The 26,396-nt window shown below is 44.8% G+C and overlaps 1 protein-coding gene across 4 annotated transcripts in view; it reads left to right on the top strand.

Moving 5' to 3' along the window:
• Nucleotides 1-356: 356 nt before the first annotated feature.
• Nucleotides 357-26,396, top strand: part of SRGAP2 (SLIT-ROBO Rho GTPase activating protein 2) — an 89,895-nt gene continuing 63,855 nt past the window's right edge. For all 4 annotated transcript variants that reach the window (XM_062509736.1, XM_062509737.1, XM_062509735.1 and 1 more), the window contains exon 1: nt 357-492. In XM_062509736.1, coding sequence (XP_062365720.1) covers nt 426-492 — 67 coding nt within the window. In that variant the 5' untranslated portion in view covers nt 357-425. The remainder of the gene's footprint in view (nt 493-26,396) is intronic.

The following is a 26,396-nucleotide window of genomic DNA, read 5'->3' as shown; positions in this document are numbered from 1 at the left end:
AAAAAAAGAAAAGGGCAAACCAAACCCACACAAAACATGTGCGGAAGGACTTGCACTGCCTGGCTGTGCTATTGAGGATCTGGAAGAGCCTTTGGGGGCTGCAGGATCTCGCTAGGCTGATGCTGCTGCTCAAGGATTTGGTGCAGGGAGACAAAACTGCTGCCTCTTCCATCCGCTGATCTCAACATCTGCATTTCCCTGCTGCTGTGCTCCGTCTCACACCCTCTCTCCATGGACTGATTTTTTTTTTAATTTTTTTTCCCCCCCTTTTTTTTTTTTTTTTTTTGCGGGGCGGGGGGTGGGGGGGGAGGGAAGGACGAGCAGCAAGCCAAGGCATCGTGCTGAGAGGAGCAAAAATCGCCTTTATATATCTCGTGTCCTGGTGGATCTCTTTCGAGGTTATTCAGCTTTTTGGAAAAGAAATCATGACGTCGCCAGCAAAATTCAAAAAGGATAAGGAGATCATAGCTGAATATGACACTCAAGTTAAAGGTAAGGAATGGTTTTATTTCCATCCCTTCCCTGCAAGCCTGCCTGGCGATTGTAGGAGTTTGCAGTGCATGTTTGGGTGGGGAAGAGGGAAATCATTTGCAGATTGCCTGGAATTTGCAGGGCTTTTTTGGGAATACAAAGCTGGGTCGGGTTTGCAGTGCTGTCTGTCCCCACGGGGTAGTTCCTGCTTTGGTGTTGCCTTTTTAAAGGTATACCACAGCTAGGGCTTTGTTGTTTTTTTAAAATTATGGAATAACCACATTTTTTGAGTTTCGGGGAGATCCATCTTTTCCTGCTTGCCGTTCGGGCGAGAAGGCTTTGCATGTGAAATATGAGAGGCAGGGAACTGCTTTTTAATCCTCTGCCTGTCATGGGAATCTTTGAACAATCTGTGCAGTGTCAGAGGAGCATATTTCCACTGCTGCTGATGGGGGACTGTGCTCGAGGGTCCCTGTGAAGCTGTTTGTGCTAGAAACTTCCATTATTCAGGATTTTGCTCGGGGTGAGTCCATAATAATTCCCTGCTTCTTCTCCTTGCTGTGCTGGAGTGTAACACCTCGAGGCTGCAGTGTGGGTGTGGGTGTACACACACAGAAATGAACACACTTACAGATGAATAAAACTCGTGCAAGCAGTGTTATTCCCATCATCAAAGGGAATAATAAACACATTTAAACACTGGGGTTTGCAATGACCATGCAAGTCTCCTGCAGAATTCAGCTGGCTGGGTTTCAGGCCATCATGTGCCCTAGGTTAAAAAAAAAAAAAATAATAAAATGTAGTGAAATGCCCCCCTGAGCTGCTTATTTTTACGAAGTTTTTGGGATAAGACGTATTTAAAAGAATAATTAGGGCTTGTGCATGGCTTGTTACATTGCTGCTAGGAAGTTCTGAGATTCAGTGATTTATCTAATTGCTTAAAACTTGCTTGGTATGCTCAGAGCATGCAGGAAAGATGGCCTTTGGGCAGGGTTGATTGACTTAAATCAATGCGATTTGAAAAAAAAAAAAAAGCCAGATTTAAATCTGAGTAGGAAACCTACATGTAAATTGACAATTAAGATACTGTTTTGCAATTAGGTGCTCATTTATTTCTCCTGCTGGGGAGGGGGGTTCTGCTTGTTGGTTGCAAATCATTAAAACATGTTTTCCTACAAGACATCCTTCCCTGCATCCAGAAGCAGTTTGGGTACTTATGTTAAAAATACCTATTTGAGCAAATATGAAGCTGTGCTAAGAGTTTATTTTGATTTTTTTTTTTTTTTTAATACTGAGGTTCTTAAAGTTAGAAATGGAGAAGGGCGTGTTTCTCTTTTACTGGTTAAGTTTCTATTCCTGTTTTCGAGCTGTCTTTGGAACTGGGAATTGCAGTCAGTGTGAAATTAGAGGCTTGTAGGTTCTTTCATTATTTACCCCATCAAAATCCGTGTGATGGATCCGGGCTGGCAGTCACAATATTTGGGAATAACACGGAAGCGAGGCTTTAGAATTAGCAAAGCGCATCCTCTCAACCTCTCAGCTCCTGCATCAATTAAAAATCCTTCCATCCTTCCCTTCCTTTTCAGACAAGAGACCAGGAAAATGGGAAAGAGCCTTCCCTGCTGCTGCCAGAACTCAGCTCATCTCTGGGGCTGTGAATTCATCTGGAAATTAAAAGTGGATTGCAGTAGTGGCACTTTTTTTTTTTTTTGCTTTGTTTTGTTTTGTTTTTTTGGCCTTATAAAGCATTTCTGTGTTAGATGCAGGAGGTTAAGGAGGCCGGAAGCGTGTGAAGGGGTCAGGAGGAGCTGGGAGAAGGGGAATTCCTTCCTGAATTGGTGGAGAGGGCAGGATGAGTTCACCTCGGGATGCTCGTCCCTCTCCAGTGGGGAAGGAGGTGCTGATCCATCTCCTGCCCCTCCTGGGAGGGAGGTGTAGAGGGACCAGGCAGCTCAGGAATGCACAGGACAGTCCTGCTCAAAGGATGATTTACAATGTCAGGGTGTCAGGGCAGCTTTGCTTCCTGTCATAAATATGGGCTGCGAGCAATAATTTTCTAAATATATATATATATAAAAAATGGTTATTATTATTTATATTTGCAGGCAAACAAACCAAAGTCCTGTAACAACCCTGTCAACCCGGAGTATTTCAGAGGGAGAACTTCCCTTTTCCACCCAGATTTGACCTTTTGGGAGCTGCTTTGCCAGTGGGAATCGTTGTCCCCCTGCCTTTAGGTGCCAGCTTTGGGGGAGACTTTGTTCATTTTAAAACACCACAAACCTTGCTTTACATCCCACAGCCAGCTCAGTTCTGAGCTGGATGCTGATGTGATTGCTTGGGGAATCTCTCAGCTCTGATTCCAGGGATGTGCATCACAAGATGAGATGGTTCTAAACCCACTGGAATCCACAAGTGAGGTGGTGCTGCCTCATCACCCAACATGCCAAGGTTCTTACAGAAAGTTTTTGGTATCCTGGTGAAATTGTCCCCTCAGTTGTGGGAGCAGCATGGAAATGGTGTTAAGTCTGTTTGCAATCCTTTCCCTGAGCTGGGAAGTGGAGCAGGGGCTGTGGGGGTGAGATGAATCACGTGTTGGCGTGCTACACGAATTGTGAGGTGGCATCTGCTCCTCTGATGAGAAAACTCGGATATTTTTTGCTGGCATTTAGAAACTTAGAGTGTTTTTTGTGCTTTGCTCAGTGCCGGGAGCCTTGTTTGGAGGCTTCGTTTAAAACCCTTAATCCACAAACACCTCCTTAAGCACTTTAAATGATTGCTAATGGAATGATGGAGCTTTGTTTAAAAATTTAATAGCCTTAAGTGGTTAATCAGAAACCATTTAAAGAACGGCTTGATTAATAGATCATCGCGACGCAAAATTTTTGATTTTCTGTTGCTGAATGAGCTCGGTGTTTTTTTTTATTGGAAAAGGGCCAGCAGGTCAAAGGATCCCAGAATTGTTTGGTTTGGGAGGGACCTTAAAGCTCATCCCATGGGCAGGGACACCTTCCACTACCCCAGGCTGCTCCAACCTGGCCTTGGAAACTTCCAGGGATGGGCTGTGGATGAGTGACATTCTCTATTCCCCCCTAACCATGAACTTCAGGTATTTGTTATCTCCCAATTTCTCTGCCTCTTTTGGGTTGGAGCTGGCTCTTCCCGTGGCTTGCGCGTGTGGGGAGATAAACATTTGAATGAAATTAATTTCTGCCATTGAAGTTTGCTTTTTTTTTTTTTTTTAAAGCAAAGTTACCATGCAGCAATCAGGGAGCATTGGAGGGAACAAGGGGCTCCTTCCTGGTGACCTGTCCACTCTGGTGGAGGTGGCTGGAACCAGGCTGGACACAGCCTTGAGTTCTTGTTCTGAGCCTCCGAGTGACCACCAGGGGATGTGCTGGATTGCCCAGTGATGGTCTCCAGCACCTGGAGGTTCGCTCAGTCTCCTGCAGGAGGGAATGAACCCACAGAAATGCCCCAGACACGCTGATTTTCCCCAACGCCTGCACTGACCTCGAGCCTTTCCCTGATGGTTTGTCCTCCCTGCCCTTGGAGAAGGGTCCCCAGGACTCCTTGGAACGCCTCTTTTGAGGAAACTCCAGCGTGAATCCGTGTGGAGCAGTCGGAATTCTCCTGCCAGGACGACCTGGGGTCGGCTGTGATGCCTCCCTGTGCCTTGTGCTCACAAAGCCTGGCAGCCTTGTGAAGCTGCAGAGTGAGATTCCGTGGGCTCCATATGGAGCCTTTGATATCTCAAGCTCATCCCCTTGTCTGGATTGTCTCTCCCAATTCCTTTGTGCACGTTGTGGTGAGGCGGAGATAATTAATTTATGCTGTGCGGTGTGTTCCGTGTGAGATTGGGATGCTGCCTCTCTGTGCCCAAGTAAGCACTGTCAGGGTGTTTTTTGGTTTAATATATTAAATTGGAGTGTACACTTGCTGAGGAAAGAAAATCCAGTGATTTATCTCTTAATTCTCCTTTTCTTTCTCCTCGTGTCCCACGAGAGCCTTATATTTAATTAGTTTGTATAAAGCTTCAGTAAATAGCTCCATGGTTTGAGCTGCAGAAATTTAATACTGACATTTTTTTACACAGCGAGGGCTCATAAACCACTTCTGCCCTTGAGTCGTCGCTAGCAAAGGTTAAAATGCATCTCTTGCAGATCTTGCAGCCCAGCCCAAAAAGTGCTAAAAATATGACAAATGGATGAGGTAATTTATAGCAGGAGCAAGCAGAGCCCAGAGGTGGCTGCGTGGTTGCTGGGCTGAGTTTGTCTTTGCTAAGGGAAGATTCCTGATAAGAACAACTTCAGGCAACCTCCCAGCTGCCATCACACTCAGGCTACTGAAGTGTCTAAAATATTCTTAAACCTCCCCAAAATGGCTGATAAATTTCGGATAAGTCCCTTTTCCTTCTCTGTGCTGAGCATCTTGAGAGTGTGTTTGATCTGATTGTGATTTTTTTATTTTTTTATTTATTTTTTTTGGCCTTAAATGCTTTGTGGAAATCTCATTTGTATGGTCCATCTTCCTGAGGGATGCTGGGCAGTTTTTAATCCTGACTGGTCCAGCCCTTCTGAATGTGAAAGATTGCAGAAGTAGCTGTGACGGGGTCAGCAGCTGTAATTTGGGGGCTGGGAGGGAATTGTGATGCTTTTGGTGATGATTTGAACCAAAAACTGCCATTTCTCTCAGTGGTTGCAGGGTTTTATTTACAGAATAGTCTTTAGATTTTTAGATCAATGAGCTGAAATCACTGTCATTTATTTTACTGCTGAACCTGTGCACTTTGGGGTTTTCCAGTGGTGTTGATGTTACACATAAATGTTGATTTCTCTCTTGTGTTCATCACCTGTTCAGGTCACCAGGTTGGTCACTGCACACCTTGACTGGTCCTTGCACCACTTGGGTGGGGATTCCCAGAGTTTTTAATACACCCTGTAAAGAGAATTTCCAGCCACCCACCCCAGCGTGGTTGAGTGAAATAATCCTGAATTCTGATATCTTGACCTCTGCTAACGTTCCCATTTAAAATGTAAAACTACCTTTTAAGGGGTTTTTGCAGTTAATCACAGCTCTGTGCCTGTAAGTGATTCCATTTGTTTGCAACAATGACTTGCTCCAAACTCAGGGCTCTGGAATTGCTGTGGAATCATCTGGTTTTCTGCAGTTCCTGATAGTGCTAATCCCTGGAGTTTTGGAGCTGGATTGGACCAGCCAAGCAGCCTTGGTGCCAGAAAGGGGGAAGGGGGCATTGGGAGACTGCCTTGATGTTCCAGCAATAGTTTGTGTTTTTGTGTCCAACTCCTGCTAATGGATTATTAATGAGGATGGAAGGAGGTGAAGGAATGCAGAGTCTGCCTTCTTTCCTCTCCAGCTCCAAAATCCACTTTTTTTATTTTTTTCAGTTTCATCAGGTGTTGGAAGGCTGGAGACCAAAGCTGACCAAACCACTCCATCCTCTTAAGTGCTGCATTTGCCTCCAAAAGCAGGAGGTCTTGCCAGTGTAACTCCAGTAGGGTTCTATAAAAAGTTTACTGGTAATAGCCAGTTTTCCCTGACTCCCAGCTAAGGGACAGGACATTTTTCCTTAGCTCTAAATGACTTCCTTTCGTGGTGAGGTTACAAATTAGTATCTTGCCCTTTTCCTGTCAGTTAAAAAGCTCGACTCCTCTTTTATTCTTTTTTTAAATCCTTGCTATTTTTTTTTTTTTTGCCATTTTGGGGATTTACTTGGAAGAATCTCTTTGCCTGGTCAACTTTTTTTTCAGCTGTCGTTATGAAGAGTGAAAAATGTGAACCTTTGTTGAGATGGAAAGTATGTTCAAACACATGTTCCCTTGAATGGCTTCCTCTGTGCCATGCACAGTTGATATTCATTACTCACGACTTTATTTAGTTCATTTTTTGGTATGACTTTCACAGATTTCATGGTTTCTCTCTGAGAATTCCTACAACATCACGGGTGTTGTGCTCTTAGAATGCTGTCAGTGCTTTGTAGACGATGGAAGCAAATACAGTTATGGGATTTACTGTGGGATAAAAGCGTGGAAGAAAATGGGAGAAAGGGTCTTGCCTTCGTCAGTAAAGGCAAGTCTACATTTCTGCTTTCTCTCTGCCCTTTTCTTCCCAAATTGCAATTTTCCAGGAGACAAAACAGAGCCTTCTTTCTGTGAAATCCCTGGATAATGGTCACTGAAACTCTCCATGTGTTTGAAGTCAGAAACCGTATGGATGGCAAGTGAGGAAGCTCAACTGGTGTTTTTCCAAGAAGATGCTGTAAATGGATTGGAATCATTTAAAATATTGTAATTTTTTTACCAGCAAAGTAACTATTTGCTGTTGTTAAAACTCCAAATCTCCTGACCCAGTTGTTTTGTTTTGAGTTTAATCACAGCTTCTCTGAAGGTGCTGCTTAGTGTGGTACAGAAATTCTTAGGTCTGTAAGTGTTTGATTTTTGTGAAATGGGCTGAATTAGGCCAGGGGAGCTGCCTTATCCTGTGGCACATGAGCAGCTCCTGGCTTTTTGACTCTTGAGAAGGAGCCAAATATCCAGATTAACTCCAGAGCCAGCGTGGATTTCAATCTCCAGCCCTGAACTGCTGCAGCAGGGCGAGTTGGTTGGTCCTGCTACATCTGATGTTGGTTTGGGGTTGTTTTTTTCTTGGTTTTCCTTAAATCATAGGACTTTCCAGGAAGAGCTCCTTGGCTTCTTGCAAGCAGGGAAGGATTTTTGGTTTGTTTTTTTTACTGCTGTCGTTGGATGGTTTTCCTGCAGGGAGGGAAGGATGGAACGATGCAATTTATAGATGGGCAGTGCTTGCAGATTGAACCTACTTAAAATAACAGCAGTTGTTGCCTGGGAATGAATCCCTGAGTGTGTCTTGGGCCAGCAGTCCAGTCCCACTGTAGGGCATGCTCTAAATTTGTGAATTTTGGAGGGGAAAATTGGGAAATTCCACATCATCCTTTTCCTTATGCAAGCTCTCACCTGGAGCAAGGCTCTTGTTGTTCTGCTCTGAGTGTCTGGTACCAAAATGCATTTTATGTGATTCTGCTGCTTCTAGGAGAAAATAAAACTGTTATTCACCATTGCATTAGCACTGTTCGTGTTAAAATACGGGGATTTTTTTGGGGGGTTAGGATTATGTAGCCAAGAAACTTCCACTCATCCACCAGGTGTAATTCCTCAGCGTGGGCAGGGCTGTGGCAACCAGGGCCAGCTGGTGGCTGCTGGGGACTCCCTGGCATGTGACAATTCTCCTTCTTCCATCCCAGTTCCTCTGGGAAGGGCTGGAGGAGGCTGTCCCAAGTGTTTTCCTGGGAAATCACAGTGGACTCCTCCCGAGGCAATGAGTGGCAATGTGAATAACCATCCGTGAGTGGAAATGAAATTTGCTGCAGAGCTGATGCTCTTCCACCTTCCTGGGAAGCCAGAGCTGTATCAGGTGCCTGTAAAGCACAATCAGGGAATTGTTTGGATGTGCCAAGATGCTGAGATCCCTTCCCTCTGGCAGGGCTGCTTTCCTGTATGGAGCATTGTGCAAATCCAATGTCGAAGTTATCTTTAGCTACATATTTATCTATTAATTTTTTTGCCTATATGTTATTTTGGTTATTGGCAAATGTGAATTCAGACCTGTGACCCATGGAGCAAATTATCACGGGCGTGTTTTGATGATGAGCCTGAAATGTGTCAAAATCTGACGACAATAAGCAATAAACAGCCATTGTTTCTGGGAGGGGAAAAAAAAGAAAAGTCTCAATTTTCCTTAATCTGTGCAGGGGATGACTGAGTGAATGAGTGACTGTGACAAGGCAGAGTGTGGAGGTGCAGATCCCTGAGCAAGCCCAGGGAGGTTTTCACCCAGTTTTTGATAAGCAGTCACTCAGAAATTTAATAAATGAACATCCCTGTGAAGTGGTTTTGGAAAGGAGCCTGCTTTTGCTTTGGTCTCTTTAATGAATGGAACCCTTCCGAATTTTTCTGTTTTCTCTCCATCTGGTGAAGGAGGAAGAGGCTTCATCCCAGTTAAAGAATCCAGTAACCCACCAGGCTTTGGGCTGCTGTGCCCGTGTGTGTCCCAGCTCCATGGGGAGGAACCCAGTGCTGCAGAAGGATGCTGAAATAGGAACAAAAGGCTTTGCCAGTAAAGGACTTTAAAGTGTGCAGCTGGAAAAGGGAGGGGGCAAGGAGGGAGAAATGCAGCACTACAAAGGTCACAGGATACACTGATGATGTTTGGATGGAAACTCAACTTGCTATGAATGAAATGAAATTGTGCTCTAGTGTTTTCCCCCTGGAGCTCAATGTCTAAAAACTCTGGATACTCCCTGTTCTGGTAGGGATTTTTGCCCTTTTTTTTTTTTTTTTTTTTTTTTTTTGCACTTGTGAGTTGTGCTTTAGAAATGAAAAAAAGAAAAAAGGAGGATAGACATCACCCACAGACAGGCTGGGAAAGGCTTAAATAGTCTGAGCTCTGGCAGGTTCATCAGAGCTGTGACATTATTGGTTTCTGGTTATTTGCAAGGCAAAATTTTGTCTGTACTGAGGGTGTGAAGTTCCTTAGCAGGGAACTTGTGCTGGCAAAGATTTCTGCTGTGGTGACCAGGGCTGTTGGTTAAACCCAGAACTTGGGCTGAGCACCCCTTGGAACCAACTTTTGGACCCCTCAAGTGTTGATTTTTATTTCCTGTGTGTGAAGGCTCCTTGCTGGTTGCTAAATTGCCTTTTCTCCCTCCTTATGCCATCCAGATTGCCTGTGTTTGCTCTGAGGTTGGTTTGAACTTTTATCAGTCCATATGCTGGTGTTACCTTCCATTACATGATTAATTTCTGACTGTAATGATAAATTAATTTGCATAAAAGTTTAAGAGAAGTCCTTTTATTTAGGCTGGTTCTCTAATGCCAAACACATTTATAACCATTGTCTTCATACTTAATTCCTTAATCTTAATTTAGGCTTTATGTCAAATTATTTCCTCCATCACAGTGAACTTTGTAGAATATAGCTGAGAAGGGCTCCTTGCATCCATTAATTTCTACTTTTCACACTTTCTCCCTGAAAAACTTGGCTAAAAATGCTCCCCACCAAACCTGTCTGTGGAAATTCAGGTAGTAGTTTGGTTTCAGATTTAAATTGGAAAAAAAATTCTGGCACTGGCCCCTCTGAAAAATCCCCACAGGTAGAACTTTGTTTTATGCCTTGAAAGCAGTGACGGATTTTGGCAGTGAAGGAAGTGTTTTGGTTTGGTTTTGTTGGGGCTTTTTGTTTTATTCTGTTCTGGAACCCCAAGCTGTTTTCTGGTGAACCCCCTGGAACACTTGGGCATTCTTTGCTGTCATTTATCCATTTGCTGCTTGGCTGCTCCTGACTCTTTGATTTTTTTTTTTTTTTGATTTTTTTTTTCTTGTCCTTCCTGAAGTGAGAGGCTCAGAACTGGACCCAAGATTCAAGGCTCCATCAGAATTTTGGGGAGGAACAAGACAAACCCACGTGGAGGTTTGGGAAATTCCACAATATCCTGTATTAGGGAGGAGAGCTGACCTTGTTTTTGTGCTGCTGGAGGTTCCTCCAGAGCTCAGCATTTGCAGCTCTAAATTCCACAATAAACACTGGCTGGGAGCTGGAGGAGCAGCTATAATTTTCTCCCAGCCCTGTTGCCTTTTCCAGCTCCCTCTCATCGTTTGCAGTGGTTTTAGGATTAGGCTTCATGCAAATAGTTCCCATTGCACCCCACCCTGTCCCAAACCCAGAGAGCAGCTCCACCAGCTGCTATGGTTGGGATAAAAGTGCTGCTAATTTGCTGTTACCTTTAATTTAAGGATTCTGCATCTTGGGGAAGGCTGCCTGTGGTCCTTGCTGTAAGGAGTTATTTATATGTTGACTGTTTAAACACATTTATCAGCCCCAAAAATCGATGCCTCTCCTTGCGAGGACGAGGTTACTTTGGGATCCTGCATGGAAAGGTGTATGCAGGGGATGGGAAGAGTAAGTAGATTTTTTATTTATTTATTTATTTATTTTTAATGAAAGCCATCAGCATCCAGCCAGCCCTGCCTGGGCTGTCTTGTGGGGAGGTTGTGCTGTGTTTGCAGAATAACTTTGGGTCTTTGACAGTGATAGGAAGAACAAACCCAGCTCTGAGGAGTACAAGGAAAAACAGGTTCCTTTTCCTTCCCACCTCCTGGTTTTTTCATTTCTTCTTCTCGTGTGCCTCTCTAAAAGCTGATTTTGTTAATGAAGCAAAGGTCCCCCTGAAGTCTCACTGCTCCTGCTTATGGCAATAACATCGAAACCTCTTGACCATTCAATTTTTTAGAGCACAAGTTCTGATTTCTCTTACAGAGAGTGGGTTTGATCAGATGATAGGAAAGCACTTTTGGTTTTGTGTTTTTTTCCATCAGTGTATGAAGTATTTATTTATCTGGGTTTGTTTAAAGTAGCCCAAACACGATGTTCTTTTCAATACACTAAAGAGCTCTGCAGCTGTATCACAGATTTCTGGAAGTTTGATTTTATTTTATTTTAATTACTGCATCACTTTCTAAATTTCACTTAACATCTTATCTCTCTGCTTAGGTTTTGGTCTCCCTTACCTCTTAGTGTAAATAAGGGAGTTTATACATAATATATAATAATTATAGTTGAGAACTCTTGCATTTTGATCCCTGAAAAACCCAAGAAACCCAAAAGCCAGGGTTGTCTTTTGGAGAATTCTGATTCTGAGACTTCCTGCAGCGCATTTTAAACATTATAAATGTTATTTCTCAGCTGCCTTAAAGCTAAATAATCAAATTATTTGTGGGTCTAACTGCATGTGTATTATAGCATTCATGCAGTAAAAATTTGCTTTCTTCCTTTAAAATGATATCCATTTTCATTTTGAAAAGATTATTTATGATCACTGAAAGAGCATCCAGCTAAAACCAGGCTGGTGTGGTGTGTCAGAACTTTGTGGGAGCTGTTTTTTTCGCCTTGGCTGAGGACAGGGATCCTCCTGCCCTTGATCCAGATCTTTTTTTGGGAGTCTGTGTTCTCTGGGTCCCTCAATTGGGGCTTTCAGCACATCTTGCTCAGCCATTGTGTTCCAAGCAGCCTGAAAGTAGGTGAGGAGATCAAATGGTAGTGAATTACTCCGAATGAACTAAATCAAGGTCTCTGGTGAGATTTATGGGATTCAGTTACACATCTCAAAACATGCTGAGAGAACACTGAACTTTTTTATTTCTTTTTTTTTTTTTTTTCTTTTTTTTTTTTTTTGTCTGGCAGTGCAGCCTGCGTGGCTGGACAGGATGTGCCTCTTCTTTTCAAGAAAATTACTTGGACAGAGGAGATAACTGCACAGTGCTTTTACTTTGTGATTGTTTTTTTTTTTAAATTTTTTTTTTTATTCCTCTTGGATCTTTTAGAGGGGACAAATCCCAGGGTGATGCTGGATGAGGTGTCTGTCCTGCCAGGGGTGCTCCCTGCATCAGCTGGAAACGGAGAGGGGAATGCAGCTCACCCCTCAAATAAAACTTCACTGCAAGGAAAAATCAAAAGCAGCTCCAGGAATGAGTCAGAACTTTGTGCAGCCTGGAATCAGATTGTCAGGAAGCTGAGATGTGTCTGCAGTTATCCCTTCCTTTGATTTCTTTCTCCCTTCGCTCTTTTCCTCTCTCTGATTCCTGCTGGTTTGGGGATTAAGAAGGAAATAAACACTCCCCTGAAATCTCCCAACACTAACATTCAGGTTTGCTATTTTTAAGAGCCGTTTTTTTGTGATTCTCCCAAAGTTCTTTTTGCTCCACTGGGATTGAGTTTGAATGGCTGTTTTCTTTAAGTTTTATTTTTAGGAGTGGAAGGTTTGTGTGAACTTCAGTGCTGGCAAGAGATACTGGTTTGCCAGTCCAGGATGTCGAATTTGTATTTTAAAATCTTGAAATCTTTCAAGCTGCCAAGAAGAGAGGCCAGGTGAGAATATGAAGGATGCTCATTTTGCCACCTCCTGTACTGGGATTTTTTTGCTACATCTGTGAGGAGCCCTTAGTGTTGAAGCCAACCTTCACTGAGGCTGAGACTTGGGAAGAGTTTTAATTTGAACAGGAGGAGGTTTGTGAATATTAAATGTATTTTTAGGGGCAGAGCAAGCACAGCAAACTATTTGTGGGGCTGATTCCTTGTCCAGAACAAGCTCTGTTTCCTTGGAGTGTGCTCCCCCATTCCTGGGGGATGGATTTTTGGGGTGTGTGTGGGGAAGAGGGGTTGGTGCCAGAGGAAACAGAAGATTCCCTGTGCTGCAGAGACCTCCTTAGTTTTAATGCCTGATGCTGGGAATTCCCTCCTGCTTTCTGAGCTGCTCTGCTCCTTTCTCAGTGCTGTCAACCCAGCTGAACGTGTTCGTGCCTGGCTTTTGTTGCCATCCAGGAGTGGCACACACAAGGAAAACGCTGCAGAGCAATGGGATGTGTTGGAGGAAAGGGAAAAGTGTGTCAGGAGCAAAGAGAAATCCTCTTTGCCCTGGCAGTAATTAGGCTGGACTTGGCATTTCAGGCAATGCCTGGTTCCGTGGTGATTTCATTTCCTACGTGCCAGGGCTTGGTTTGAGGTCAGGATGTTCATTCCCAGCCTTTTCTGCAGACTGGGAGTTCTGGGCTAGTGGTGACACTGGGGATGGCTTCTATTACTGGTGGCAAATTGGTTAATAATGTGGTTACTCTAAATAAACTAATGCTGCATACCGGGTGGCTTAATTTTTTTTCTACACCTACTATTAACTTGCTGGTGTGAGGATTTTATTTTTTTGGGTTAGTTTTAGGTCTCTTGTTCAGCCCAATGCAGCTTTTTTGAGCATCAGTTCTGTAACCATCCAGTCAAGCCTTTGGAGAGTTGTAACAGCAAGGAGGGTTCTTCCCTAGAAAGGCTTAAAATGCCATTTAATGCTCCAGGCTCATGGCTTGAACTCGCCCTGCTGCTTGTTAATGGCTTAATTGCTGTCATTTTGATTTGGGTAGAGGTTGTTTTCAGTTTTCTCCTGTTGGCAGGGCTGTTGTAGATGAAGTCAGAAGTCCAGTGAATGCAGCAAGTAGAAGAGAATTCATCAGTGAGTTCATTTTTGAGGCTGTTTTCCCCCCCCTTTGCTTGCTGAGAGGTTCCTTGGTTATATTTTCTTTGATAAACTGTTCACATGCAGCAAACGGGGAAGAAGCAAAACCCAGTTTGGCGCACGAGAAGTCGGCGTGGATGACTCAACCTTCATCTTTTATAGGTCCTGATTGGAATGCATTCCCTGTTTGCAGCAGTGGAAATGTCACCAAATGTTCCCACTGTTGGCAGGGCTGGGAGAGGTTCCTGCCTCGGTGCTGGAGTGCTCCAAGCTGCCAAAGGTGGTGGGTTCCGGATCCTCCTGGCAGCTCTGGCAGAGAAATGGGAGCCTGGATGCAGAGTGGGAGGATGAATCACTTTTCTGCTCCTTTTGGACCCAAACTGGAGCTGGGAGGAGCCTTTTGCACAGCTGCAGATAGAAGGAAGGAGAAATCCTGCCTTGGATTTGCAGATGTCTTACGAGCACCGAGGTGCTGATGGGGCTCCTGGGGCTTGAGTAACATGTTTTTTTTTTTTTAAAAGGCTGATATTTCTGTGACAATTACAAATCACAACAATTAATGTTTATAGACATTGCCTGACTCCATGGCTTTATTTTTGTCAATGGGGTATCATTCACAAAGAATTAAGTCGTGCTGAGATGAGCAGCATCCCTGAGCATTGGCATTTATTCCCAGCATGTGCCTACTGGTTTTGATATATTTGGATTTCCTTGCAAGTGATGGAGGTTAGCTGGTGTTGTTTTGTTCTTGGAAAGCAGAGTGGCTGCTGATGTCAGCTTCTGTGGCTGCCTTGCCCTGTGGTTTTGTGATTCATGCAGTACCTGTTTGTATCAGTGTAGGAGTGATAACTGGATCACTGAGATTTTAGTAATTCAAGGTAATTCAGGAAATTCAATGGAAAATTGACCCTCACTATTTCAAACCCCAGCAACGTGCCAGAGGAGCTGGGTACCTGAATGAGCTCTGTACAGCCCCCGGCCAGGTAATTCAATGGAAAATTCAGGTAATTCAGTGGAAGATCCCTGGGCTGTGGCTCAGTGCAGGCACACTTGGAGCAGTGTAACTGGGATATATTTATCGTGAGAGGATAAGCTCACTGTGCCTCTCTGTCCTGTAAATCTCTGTGCCTTTGCCTGTCAGGGATTATCTTTAAAACCTTAACCCAGGCTGGAAATGGAGGTGGCCTGGAGGTAACATCAACCAGCTCCTGTTGGAAGGTGGCACTTCGCAGTCTGGGCATCGCTCAGAGCCTGCACTTGATGATCCTGGAGGCCTTTTCCAAGCTGAATGTTGAGTGATGCTGTGAGGGAGCTGGCTCACGGATGTGCAGCTCTGCACACCTGCACTGCTATTTGCTCTTTGCTCCTTTTCCTCTCCCGTTGTTTTGAATCACAAACTCCACCCTGCACCGAGCGGGCAGCGCTTTAAAATCCACAATCTTAAGACTGCCCTGGCTCTGACTTCCCAGCCGGAGCTGACATCCAAGGAGAAGCTGTTTGAGGCTTTAAATAGCTCTGGCAGGGAGGTGGACAGGAGCACACAATGTGGGGCTCTGGGCTATTCTTAGAGGACAATGGCCGGAATGAAAAGCCGCTGTGCGCTGTGGTGTTTTTAATTCTGAGAGCCACGGGTCCTTCAGGATCTTCTCCTCTTATTGGAGACCTCTCACTGTTTGTCTTTGCTGGGGAGGGTGGAGGTTCTGAAGGGAAATGGTTCTCAAGAGGAGACCCCAGCGTGCCCTATGAGGAGCAGCCTTGTCTCTGTCGCTGACTCAATTTTGGAAAGAGGGAACCGAAACCTCTAGAGGAAAGAATTTTCTGTTCGTTCTGTTCTGAGCATGTTGTGAAATCAAGGAAAGTACAAGCTGGTACTAAATGTGAATGGAGGTGATTCTGGATGCTGCAGGAGTCGCTGCTTGAAGCCTGTGGTGGTGTGGGCAGCGTGTCCATGGGGCAGTTTGGGTTGGAGCTCTGCTCTCGCAGGACGAGATCTGAAATCCTCTCCTCAAAGGACAGGTGGGAGAAGTAGCTTCTCTTCCAACTTGACTTTGAAGGGCAGAGCTTTCTGCGAGGAAGCTGCCACGGGGGAAGCAGCTGCTGTCACCAGGCACCTCGACTCCTTCCCCTGCAGCCTCTGAGTTTGAGGAACATAAATTCCCATTGCTGAGTGGTGGGGCTGATGGAAACTGCAAGTGTGGAGCTGTTTGTGTGAGCCCGGTCCTCGTGTCCATCATCTGCAAGGCTGCCCCTAAAAATGAAGATTTTTAAATTGGGCTGAGGTGGGGAACTGGAGAGGATCAGGCTGTCTTCAGATTGATTGGCTCAACTTCCTTCCCGTGCCGTGGTTTCTTAGCTACGCTTGAGGAGGTTAAAAGCTGGACATGGTGTTCTAGGAAGGTTTTACCCCTCTGGCTTTCTGTCTGGGTTACTTGGATGCAGGAAAGCTGCAAGGATGGATGCCTTATGCTTATCTGGTTCCTTCCCAGTCCAGCACAGAGCACACTTCCAGCCACACTGTGGGACTTCAAACTCATTTTAGCTCCTGCAGTGTGTGTAATTCAGGACTTTAAAGCTTGCACACTGACTCTTTGTTGCTGCAGACCATCCTGTGCCTGCAGTGTAATCCTTGTTCTTCAGGCAAATGACTGTGTCCAGGGTTTGTTGGTGGTTGGTTTTTTTTAACCATAATTTTATTCCTTTTTAATTACAGCATCCTCTGCAGATGTTGGAGTGTCATAAAAATGAAATGTGGAAACAAATGCAGAGTTGTCATGGCTTGCTCCAGATTCTGGGTAGTAATTAAGCTGTCGGGGAGTAGTGGAAAGTTCGTCTGCTTTATCTGTGTGTCCTTTGGCAAGTGACCTCTGGGCTCGTTAATGGGAAAGGCAAATGTGCAATGAGCTGGATCCAGTGCCTTGGCTGGATCAGTGTGTCTGCTTTGGCAGATAAAGGATAGAAACTACCCTGGATAATCAAATCCAAGTTGTTTTGTTGTTTTTTTTTTTTTTTTTTTAATAGCTGGAGCCATTGCTGATTGCTATCGGGGCAAATTGAGGTAGAAATGACCAAGCATACCCAGATCTGAGTTTTTGGTTTTTTTTCCCTTTCTGGTTGATGGAAGGGAGCAGTGGCACGATGTTGGTGCTGGGGATTGCTGGTGTAACTGGGAAAAGCAGCTGGTGAGTTGGACAGGCAGGTCCAGGGCTGGCTGAAGGGGATGGGAGCAGCTCTCAGAGCCAGCAGTGTCCTCTGACATCTCTGGAGACACTGCAGGAACTGCAGGCTGCCTGCAGCCCCCAGTGCATGGTCTGCTCTTGGGTTTTACGGCTGAAAAAGCTGGAAGGTGAAAAGATAAGCCATAAGTGGATCCCAGAAGGATGCACATTTCCTCCCCTCTGTCTGCTTTTAAAGATTTTTCTGGCTGTCTCTAACACGTTCGACAGATCATTTTGTGTAATCCTGTCTGGCAATTTGTTTCAAGATGTTGGGTTTTTTTGTTTTTTTTTTTTTTAAAAAAAAAAGCTCTCGTCTGAATGTTTTGTCCAGATGGTCTCAGTGTGAGTCAGACTGGAAGGTGCAGTGGCTTGCTTTGATAAGGTTACTCGCTCTGTTTGGAGAGTTGATGCCTTTATAGGAGTGAAAAAACAGATCTCTCATGTTAATGGGAAATTACCATGCAGGCTTTTAAAAAACAAAAATAGGAACCAGAGCAGCTGAAGCTTTCACTGCTCATTTCCCTCTGCAAGTTATTCTGATGTTCCTGTGAAAGTGTTGGATTTTAAATGGTGATAACAAATCCATCTGTCCTGGCTCTTCACAGGAATGTCTCTCCACAGGCAAGGTCCACCACCATGAGAATTTACAAATGTCAGTCACAGCTTAATGGCATCAGTGATTGATACACCTAACGAGCAGTAACAGCTAATGAAATGTCGTGTATTGATAATCCATAATTCAGCCATGCCAATAACTGGATTTCCTGAGTTATCTGAGATGTTGTCAGCATATAAATCAAATTTAACTAAGTTTTATTGAAAGTTACACGTGTAACTTTATCAATGGAGGTTTTACTACACCATTTATTTGTGTGTTCAGTATTGTTATGACATTTGTAGACCTTCCTGACACAGGCTTTTGCTAAGCATAGATATTTCCACCAAAACCCCTAAACCCAAACAAAAGGCTCCATTATTTTTGGTGTATTAATGAGATGCAGAAACACGGATATTCCAGGGTTGGTTGGATCTCTGGATGAGCTGGCTCTGGAGGAGATTTCCTTTCTCTACCTCAGTGGAGAAAACTTTTTTTTACCTTTTTTTCACAAGGAGGATGGAGGACTACTGACCCTGACTTTGCACCAGAGCTGTGCTGGTTATGCAGGAACCCCTGGGCTCTCCGAAGCCTCCTGGTGATTTTTGGTATTTCTGTGCTGGGTTGTTGGGCTGGTTGCTTGGTTTGGGTGTGTTGTTTTCAGTCCCTGCTCAGTGAACCCACACAAACATTCCTGGTGCCTGTGGAGGAGCCTGTGCTGCTGTTCCCTGTTGGTTTTGGCTGGGGTTGTCCCCAGGGACTCCTCTGCCACATGGCTGGGGCTTCAAATATTTCAATATTCTGGGTAAATCACCCATTGCAGTTACCTGTGCCTGTGTTTCCTCCTGCCCCAGTGGCTTTGAGAAATCTCAGTTTAAACCTGAGCAGCTCCTGGATGATGTCCCTGCCCATCAAGGTGGGCTTTAAGGTCCAACCCAAACCAGCCTGCGGTTCTGTGACTCGATGAAATTTGGATTTTTTTTTATTTTTATTTTTTTTTTTTTTTTAGTGGTGTTTTCTAGGGACTGAACTGTGCTGGTGTAGTGGCACCAAGCAAATGGAAAACAAAGTCTCAGATCGAGCTTGAGCTGTGCAGAGCAGACCCAAACCTCAGGTCTCAGCCTGCATGGAAAATGCAGGACATGGTGTTTAATTTCAGGGAATGCTGTGTTGACTCTGTTATCCAGCTGATGCTGGGAATCCAGATTAATGCCTGGATCTGTGTCTCATACTTTGGCTTTGAATTATTCTAAGTTTTATTTATACAAATTTAGAATATGAGGAATTTTTTCCCCTTTGACACCTAGTGCATGGCTGCAATTTGTGTGGTGGGCTGCATCTGAGTTTCTTTGGAAAAAGTTTTTTTTTGGAAACTAGGTGATTTTTTTTCCCCCAAGGGAAATAGGATGGGATCAGAGAAGAAAAAAATTCAGCTGATGACCTTAATTATATTGTAGAAGTTAATACTGTACAAAGATTGGGCAGAGCCCTGTGTATCTTCCAAACAGTGTATGCAGTAAAGTCTTTTATTGAACCTTGAGTCATTTATTGTAAATGCTGGAGCAATAGAAATGGTTTCTAAATGATAAAGCACACGTGTGTGTGTCTGTGTGTAAAAAGGAGGACCTGAATTTTAATGTCAGTTCTCTGACAAAGGCTTATGAAAAATAAGCATCTCCTTGTTCTCGCTCTGGTCTAAGCTGTGCTGATTAATGGGTGTTGCTGTAGCTGACAATGAACTGATAGAAAAATGATGATTCACATAATTCGAGCTTTGCAGGCTCTGTCAAATATTCATTTCTTCCTTTACAAGAGGTGGAGTGGAGTAAAATGTGAGTTCCTTTTGAGACAGCAGTGCTGCACTTACCCAGCTGAATATTTATACCTGAAGGAGTTAGTGCTGTGGATTACATAGGAAAATCCTGCTTGGGATAGCTTTGCTTTCATTGAGTATTCCTGCTGTAAACTGCTTTTGAATGTGAACTGACTGAGCCAGAGAGCAACAGGGAGACTGGAGCACTTTTTATTTATTTTTTTTTTTAACATAAATGTGTTTTGTGGTTTTCAGTCAGGCTCCTGTCTGGCTTTTAGGTGTGTTATATATGAATTAAAACAATGCTCCAATCTGATTTCTTATGCAAACAGTTAAGACTGATTTCTCATGAACTCTCCTGCCAGCTGAAAGAGGCATTACTTTGTTTTTTATGGGGAGTTCTAATGGTAAGTGTTGGTGGGGAAAATGAGAGGCTGCTCTGGAGGAAAGGAACTCTGTCATCATTGTCCAGTGGGACCCTGGGCAAACAACCTGGCCCTTTTTGATGTTGTTCAAGTCAGCTGTGAAGTGTCTGCAATGATGCTCATTATTCACCTGCCCTGGAATGCTCAGGGTTAATTAGTAGCCCTGAAAAGCTCCCAGGAAGGCACACACGGGGCTGGCAGGGAGGCACTGCCAGCTCCTGTATATTTGACTCACCTTGTTGACTCCTGGGGACAGTCCCTGTCCTCCTGTCCATGCACTGGGAGCTTGTCCTGCTGTTCCCAGGGAAGGAAGAAAGGAAGGAAGGAAGGGAAGGAGGAGATCCTTCATGGTCCAGCTGGCCAGGTCCCCGGGCTGCTGGCCAGCCCCGGGCTGGGCTGCTCGGGACAGACCAGGTGGGTTCACCTGAGCGGGACTGGAACTGCCAGGGAGGTGCCCAGGAGGGGTCTTCATCCCCAGGGTTGCATTGCAGGATGCCTCTGGAATGGTGGGACTAACCCAAGGTTGTCTTTCACTCTTATATAACTACTGGATTTTAAAATGATGCCTCGTTCTATTCTCCTTTTTCTTTTTTCTTTCTTTATTTTTTTTTTAACCTTTAGGTGAATTGGTGTTAGTTCTTTTTAGCACAAAGCAAGAATGGAAATTGTCCATGTGATTAAAAAACCAACCCCACGTGTTTCTGACTTTCCCCTCATTGCCTGGAATTTGGCAGCCTGCTGGAAGTGATTTTTGAAATTGGGTTTGCTGTGCAGTGCTTGAGGAGTGTTTACACATCCCCTTTTGTTCCTCTCTTCATTTCTTTCTCAATCATTTATTCATGTTAACGTGTTAGGTACCAGAGAGGAGAGGGAGGCAAAGAAATCCTGAGGTGAAATTCAATTAGACACCAGCATTAATCATTCTGTTTGTATCTCTAAATATCTGACATAATTCACCAAAGGAGTTTCCTTTAATTGAAGAGATTAAGGCATGTAAGTTGTAAATTGCCACTTTTGTTCCAGCAATTTTATTCATTTGACAAATGCACTTGATGTTACTTTGCATGAAATAATCGTGTGTAAGACAAGTAACTCTCAGGTCTTGTGAATTGGGCAGAAATAGTGATTTTTTTCATATTAATGCTGTTTCTGGGTTCTTGCATCCCAGATTCTTCAGCACTTCCAAACTTCGAGCACCCTTGACAGATAAATAAAAAATTATCCTCGCAAATTAACTAAGTTTTTGCACAGGCAGCTGGGAATTGGGTCTGGGGAATTTGATCCATCCCTGGACTGTTGTGCTGAAGAAATAATTGGGACTGTGGAGGATTTGGTGTGCCTGTGTGTGTGTGTGGGGGGGGGGATGCTGCTCTCACCTCTGGATGTGTCTGCACTGGAATGTGGCACTCTGGGGATGTGCAGGGAGCTGGAACTGGGATTCCTGAAGTGAACTGAGGCACTGAGAGCATATGGGAAATGCCAGAAATAATGATCACATTACACATTTCTGATGAATAATTCACTTCAGTTTAGGGCTTGTTTCACCGTTCAAATAAACCCCTCACAGTATTTGACACAGCACAGCTGAGACACTTGGAGGAGAAGTTTTGGAAGGCAAAAGGAGCCCTTGTTTAATTTCTGTTTTAATCAGCAGCAGCAGAGGAAATCTTAACGCTTGGGAGGAAGAAGTGTGTAAGGTTTTAGGATGGAGTTGTGGCTATTAAACAGCCACAGGGGGAAGGATGGTGAGGTGAAGGACTGCAAAGAGAAACTCTCTGAAATAAGCCAGGAAAGCACAGCAGAAACTGCTAGAGACAGGAGTTGGGAAAAATGTGCCAGAATTGTTTTTAAAATAAGGAAGGACTGTTTTCTTCCCCCTTTTCTCTTAACCCTAAAATCCACCTTTCTACATCAGAGATTTGATGCGGAAAGAAAACTACAACCAGATATTTCTGTGCTGTTTTGCAAAGAGTTCTGGCTCCCGTGGCTCCAGGGCTGTGTTTTGGGGAGAGGGAAGTTCCTGACCAGCTTGTGGGGGAAGAACTTTGTCCTGCTGCCCATCCAAACCCCCCTGGCACAGCTGGATCCAGAGCTGGATGCAGGATTCCTGCCCAGGGCTGGTTCCAGAGCTGGATGCAGGATTCCTGCCCAGGGCTGGATGCAGGATTCCTGCCCAGAGCTGGATCCAGAGCTGGATGCAGGATTCCTGCCCAGGGCTGGATCCAGAGCTGGATGCAGGATTCCTGCCCAGGGCTGGTTCCAGAGCTGGATGCAGGATTCCTGCCCAGGGCTGGATGCAGGATTCCTGCCCAGAGCTGGATCCAGAGCTGGATGCAGGATTCCTGCCCAGGGCTGGATCCAGAGCTGGATGCAGGATTCCTGCCCAGAGCTGGATCCAGAGCTGGATGCAGGATTCCTGCCCAGAGCTGGATCCAGAGCTGGATGCAGGATTCCTGCCCAGAGCTGGATCCAGAGCTGGATGCAGGATTCCTGCCCAGAGCTGTCCCCTGGGATGCTCTCAAGCAGAGGAGCTGGAGCTGCACAGACTCAGCAGCATCTGAACTCAGCTTTTGTCTTCTGGACCTGTTCTGCTGCCTCTTCCTGCTGGATTTATCCTAGAATAAATAAATAGATATTTCTGTCGAGAGCAAGTGCAGCCTCTCCCTGTCCAAAGGAACTTTGGTGCTTTGTGAGCATGGCAGCACCACATTCTTCATTCAAATCTCCTCCAGTTCTGAAGGGAAGAGCCCTGGCTCCCTCCTTCCTTCCCTCCCCACACCCAGGCAGCTCATGGCTTGCAAATGAATTATTATCCTGGTTCCTGCAGGCTGTTTCTGTGCATTTCCCACACTTTTGGGGCAGTTGGATTCACTCTTGCACTCTGATGCTCCATGATGGGGCTCAGGATGGATCACTGCCCAGGAACCTTCTGCAGACCGGAGGACTTTTAATTATTCCTTCATAACTTTAAAAAAAATTATTATTTAGTGGTGTTCAAGGTGTTAAAGAGTGGTGTTGTAAGTGGAGGGTGATGGCGTTGGGGTGGTCCAGGGGCTGCTGGAGGAGCAGAAGTTGAACTTTGCTTCCTTGGAGTGTGAGCCTTGTGCAACACCCACTGGAAATCCCCACTCCTGCCCTCCTTCCCAGAGAGGATCCAGAAACATTTTGCATTTTTCCATTTTAGTCATAACCAGCCTTGGTTTTGTGAGAAATCAAAAGGAATTTGATTTAAATGTGTCCAGCACATGCTTAGCATCACTCCTTGCAGCATTTACTCCCTGTTGTGAATAACTGGGAGCAAATCTCCAGCTCCTTGCACTGGTAGCACCTTTGGTTTTTTTTTTAATTTTTTTTTTTTTTTTTTTTTTTTTTTTTTTTTTTTTTTTTTGTGATTAACACAGCAGGGTTTGAGGGAAGAATCTTTTCTTTCTGAGGGAAAGGTTTGGGTGAGCAGTAGGAGAACGTGATGGAAAATATCTGAGTTTGGTACTTCAGGGGGAATTGCTTTGCCCTAGGTCAGAAGAAGAAAGGGAACCTAAAGCAGGAAAAAACCCCTTTATGTTAAAAGTATTCACCCAATTTTTGGCCATCTCTGCAGTGTTGGCTTTGTCACCCTGCAGGAGAGGAAACCATTGAAATAACTCTGAAAAAAATTGCTTAAGAACATATTATTCCAGGTTGTTTAGTGAGCCCAAAGCAATTCCCGCCTCTCAGGGCCACACAACGCTCAGTGTGCTCATTGCAGGAGGCTGCAAAGAGTTTTTTTTTTTTTTTAGTTCAAATTCTCTGAATCTTAAAAATATGAACTGGGGGATGTGTGTGTGTATGTTGTCTTTGATTGCAATAATAGTCCGTGTGTCAAAACGACTTTAAAATTGTTTATTCTGTAATTCCATGCTGCAAAACATTGATAAAACCTAGTTTTACTACTTGCTCATGGTGGTTTTTTCCAGCGTTCAGAAATTGGGAAAGCAAGCATAACTTTGCCTGAGGCTTTTTTATTTTTGGCTTGGTGTCAGTTGGGGGAAAACCTTTAACTGAGTACAGACAATCCTAAAATAGCTGTGAAACTTCCTGGAGAGGAGGAGCTGCAATGCTCCTGCTGTTTGCACGTGGGTATTTGAAATGTATTGATAAACTTCTATTTCTTTTGAGTAAACAGTTGTGGAAGCTAAAAATAGGTTATTATTACCTGGTGTACTCGAACGTGTTGCCCTTATCAAGCTTGTTTTGAGGAGTTGCTCACGTTCTGCTGTTGGAATTAGGGCCATGAATCCCTGCCCAGGGGAATTTAATCTGGGTTCTGGTTTTAAACATCCTCCCCAAAAGTCAACAGCATGGGCTGTGTTTTGATGATAGCAAAGAGGACCTTTAGTAGACAGAAAAAAAAAATATATTTAAATATTTAATTTGAATACTGGATGGATTAAATACCTTGGCAACTTTGTCAGCGTGGTTAATTGCAGGATTTTGAGCATCTCCTTGAAAGCTTTGCGGGTCTGAAGCCTCTCATCAGTTTGCAGTCTGGGAATATCAGCTGGGTGGTGTGTTTGGGGTTTTTTGTGTGGATATGGAAAAGCAATGTCCAGGCTGGCTGTGGTCAGGGGGATTCTCTCATGTTATAACTTTTCCAGTGGAGGCAGCACCCAGGGCAGATGCAGAGGCTGCCACGCTCCTGCAAGTGGCACTTGTGTGGTGCCTGCAAAAGCTGGGAGCCCCAGGTAATTAGTGATGCACATAAATTAGGGTGTAGGTGAGGGAATTAAAGCTGAATGTCCTCAGTTCTTCCCTGAGACCGAGACCAGCCTTAATTTTTGCTTTTAAGCACGTCTGGCGTCCTCTCCTTTCACTTCATTAATGCAAATCTCCGAGCACTCGCCTCGCACCTCAAAACAATTTCATCAATCTCTGTTGGAAAGAATTTCAGCTCCCAACACCTCCAGCTCTGTTTATATATTTATAACTACAAAGGGATTCTTGTCAGTTTGTGTTACCCGCTGCTATTATTTCTCAAATGGAATATCTGGCTGGAGAAAGAATATTTACCTTTTCCAGGGCTTACAGTGCTTGTGAACCTGAATCTCCCTCCTGGCTCTGGTCTTAAACAAAGGGCTGTATTTCCTCCTCTTGTATCATTTTCACTTCAAAGCCGAGCTTTTAGATTACCAGGGAGATTTTTAAGGCTGGGATGATCAGCAACTTTTGGCTGGTGACACAACTCATTCCCTGAAATTCTGGCTGTTAATATATAAAGGCTCATCTGAATCATTAAACCTCATAAAGCCACGTTGGGGTTGCTGGGCTGGGCCTGTCATTAGTCACAGCCCTGTTTGTAATCATGTACCAATAAAAATAGTCAGAAGTACCAAGTCCTTCACTCTTGGAGTACAGCCTTTTGTATGTGATGGCAGGAGAAATGTGAATTATTTAGTGATGTGGTAAGAACATGTCAAAATAGGTGATTCAGTGCATTCTCTGCAAGTTTCTTGTATATTTAAACAGTTATTGCTTTTACTCACAAGTTGTAGTGTTGGATGGTTTTAACTTTAGCGAACTGAACGGAGTGTTGGCTTTCAACTCAGCTGTAATCTTTAATTTGATTTTCCTGGAGTGTCCAGAGGTGGATGCCCACACATCTCGTTCTGGTGTTCAGCACCTGAGTGTTGGCAGCTTCCAGGAGATGGGGCTTGAAAGAGGATGAAGCACAGGATCTAAAAATCACTGCTCCAGCTTTGTCTGGAGTGGAGATTTAATTCATTTTGGCTTTTCTTGCCTTTCCTATGCTGCGGGGAGCCTGGAAGATAATCTTGTGCTGGGCTGGGTGTGCAGTTCAGTGTCAGGGCTAACTGAGCCACACACCCTGTGCTGGCTGCCACCTTCCCATTCCTGGCTGGATCCCGCAGTGCCTCCCTGTCCCATTTGCCATTCCAGAGCTGCCCCATCCCTGGAAGTGTTCCTGGCCAGGTTGGATGGAGCCTGGAGCCCCCTGGAAGGTGCCCTTGCACACAGCAGGGCCTGGAGGGAGATGAGCTTTAAGGTCCCTTCCATCCCAAAGCATTCCATGATCCTCAGCATCCTCAAACTCCAACAAACACAGCAGACTCCTGCAGAGCTCCTGGCAGGAATTTGTGTTTTCATCAAACAATTCCCCCTGCCCGTGTTGAGGTCCCGTGGCAGTGCCGTGGGACGGGGATGGGTGCTGGACCCCCAGGCACAGCTGGATTTGCAGCTGGGCTCTGCTCTGTGTGGGTGAGAGCCCGGCTGTTTATCTGGGCGGGAGCTGGGGCTTGGTGGTTCTGTTTTGCTGCCATCCCACTCCTTTCCCAAGCTTGTCATCTTTTTATCCAGCGTGGCACTCGGGCTGGGGCGGGGAATCCTTGGGAAAGCCACGCTGTGGATGCAGGAGATGGGGCAGATACTGAGCTGGGGCTGCTCGTGCCTCCTCCAGGTGCCCTGTGCTGGCAGCCTGTGATTCACCCTGCTGCCATCCAGCTCGAGCAGTTCCAGCTTATCCCTGGGGAGAGCTGAAACCCTTCCTAGCGAGGGACATGATCCTGCTCAGAGCAGGAATGTTGTTTAGAGCCCATGAAGGAGGGTTTTGAGGTTACTACCTGAGTGACTGTGGGGGAATGGACACATGGGTACCGAAGATTTGGTTCCATATTCTGACTTTATAGGATGTGCTTAAGCCTTAAAAACTGGAGTTTGGGAAATTCATTTTCCAGAAAGTGAATGCTGGGTGCTGTACCTGAGCAAGGTGCAGTCCTAGGCACTGTGGATATCCCCC

The sequence above is a fragment of the Cinclus cinclus genome, chromosome 27 (assembly GCF_963662255.1).
Source record: "Cinclus cinclus chromosome 27, bCinCin1.1, whole genome shotgun sequence".
Classification (NCBI taxonomy): domain Eukaryota; kingdom Metazoa; phylum Chordata; class Aves; order Passeriformes; family Cinclidae; genus Cinclus; species Cinclus cinclus.
This window is presented reverse-complemented; position numbering and strand designations above follow the sequence as displayed.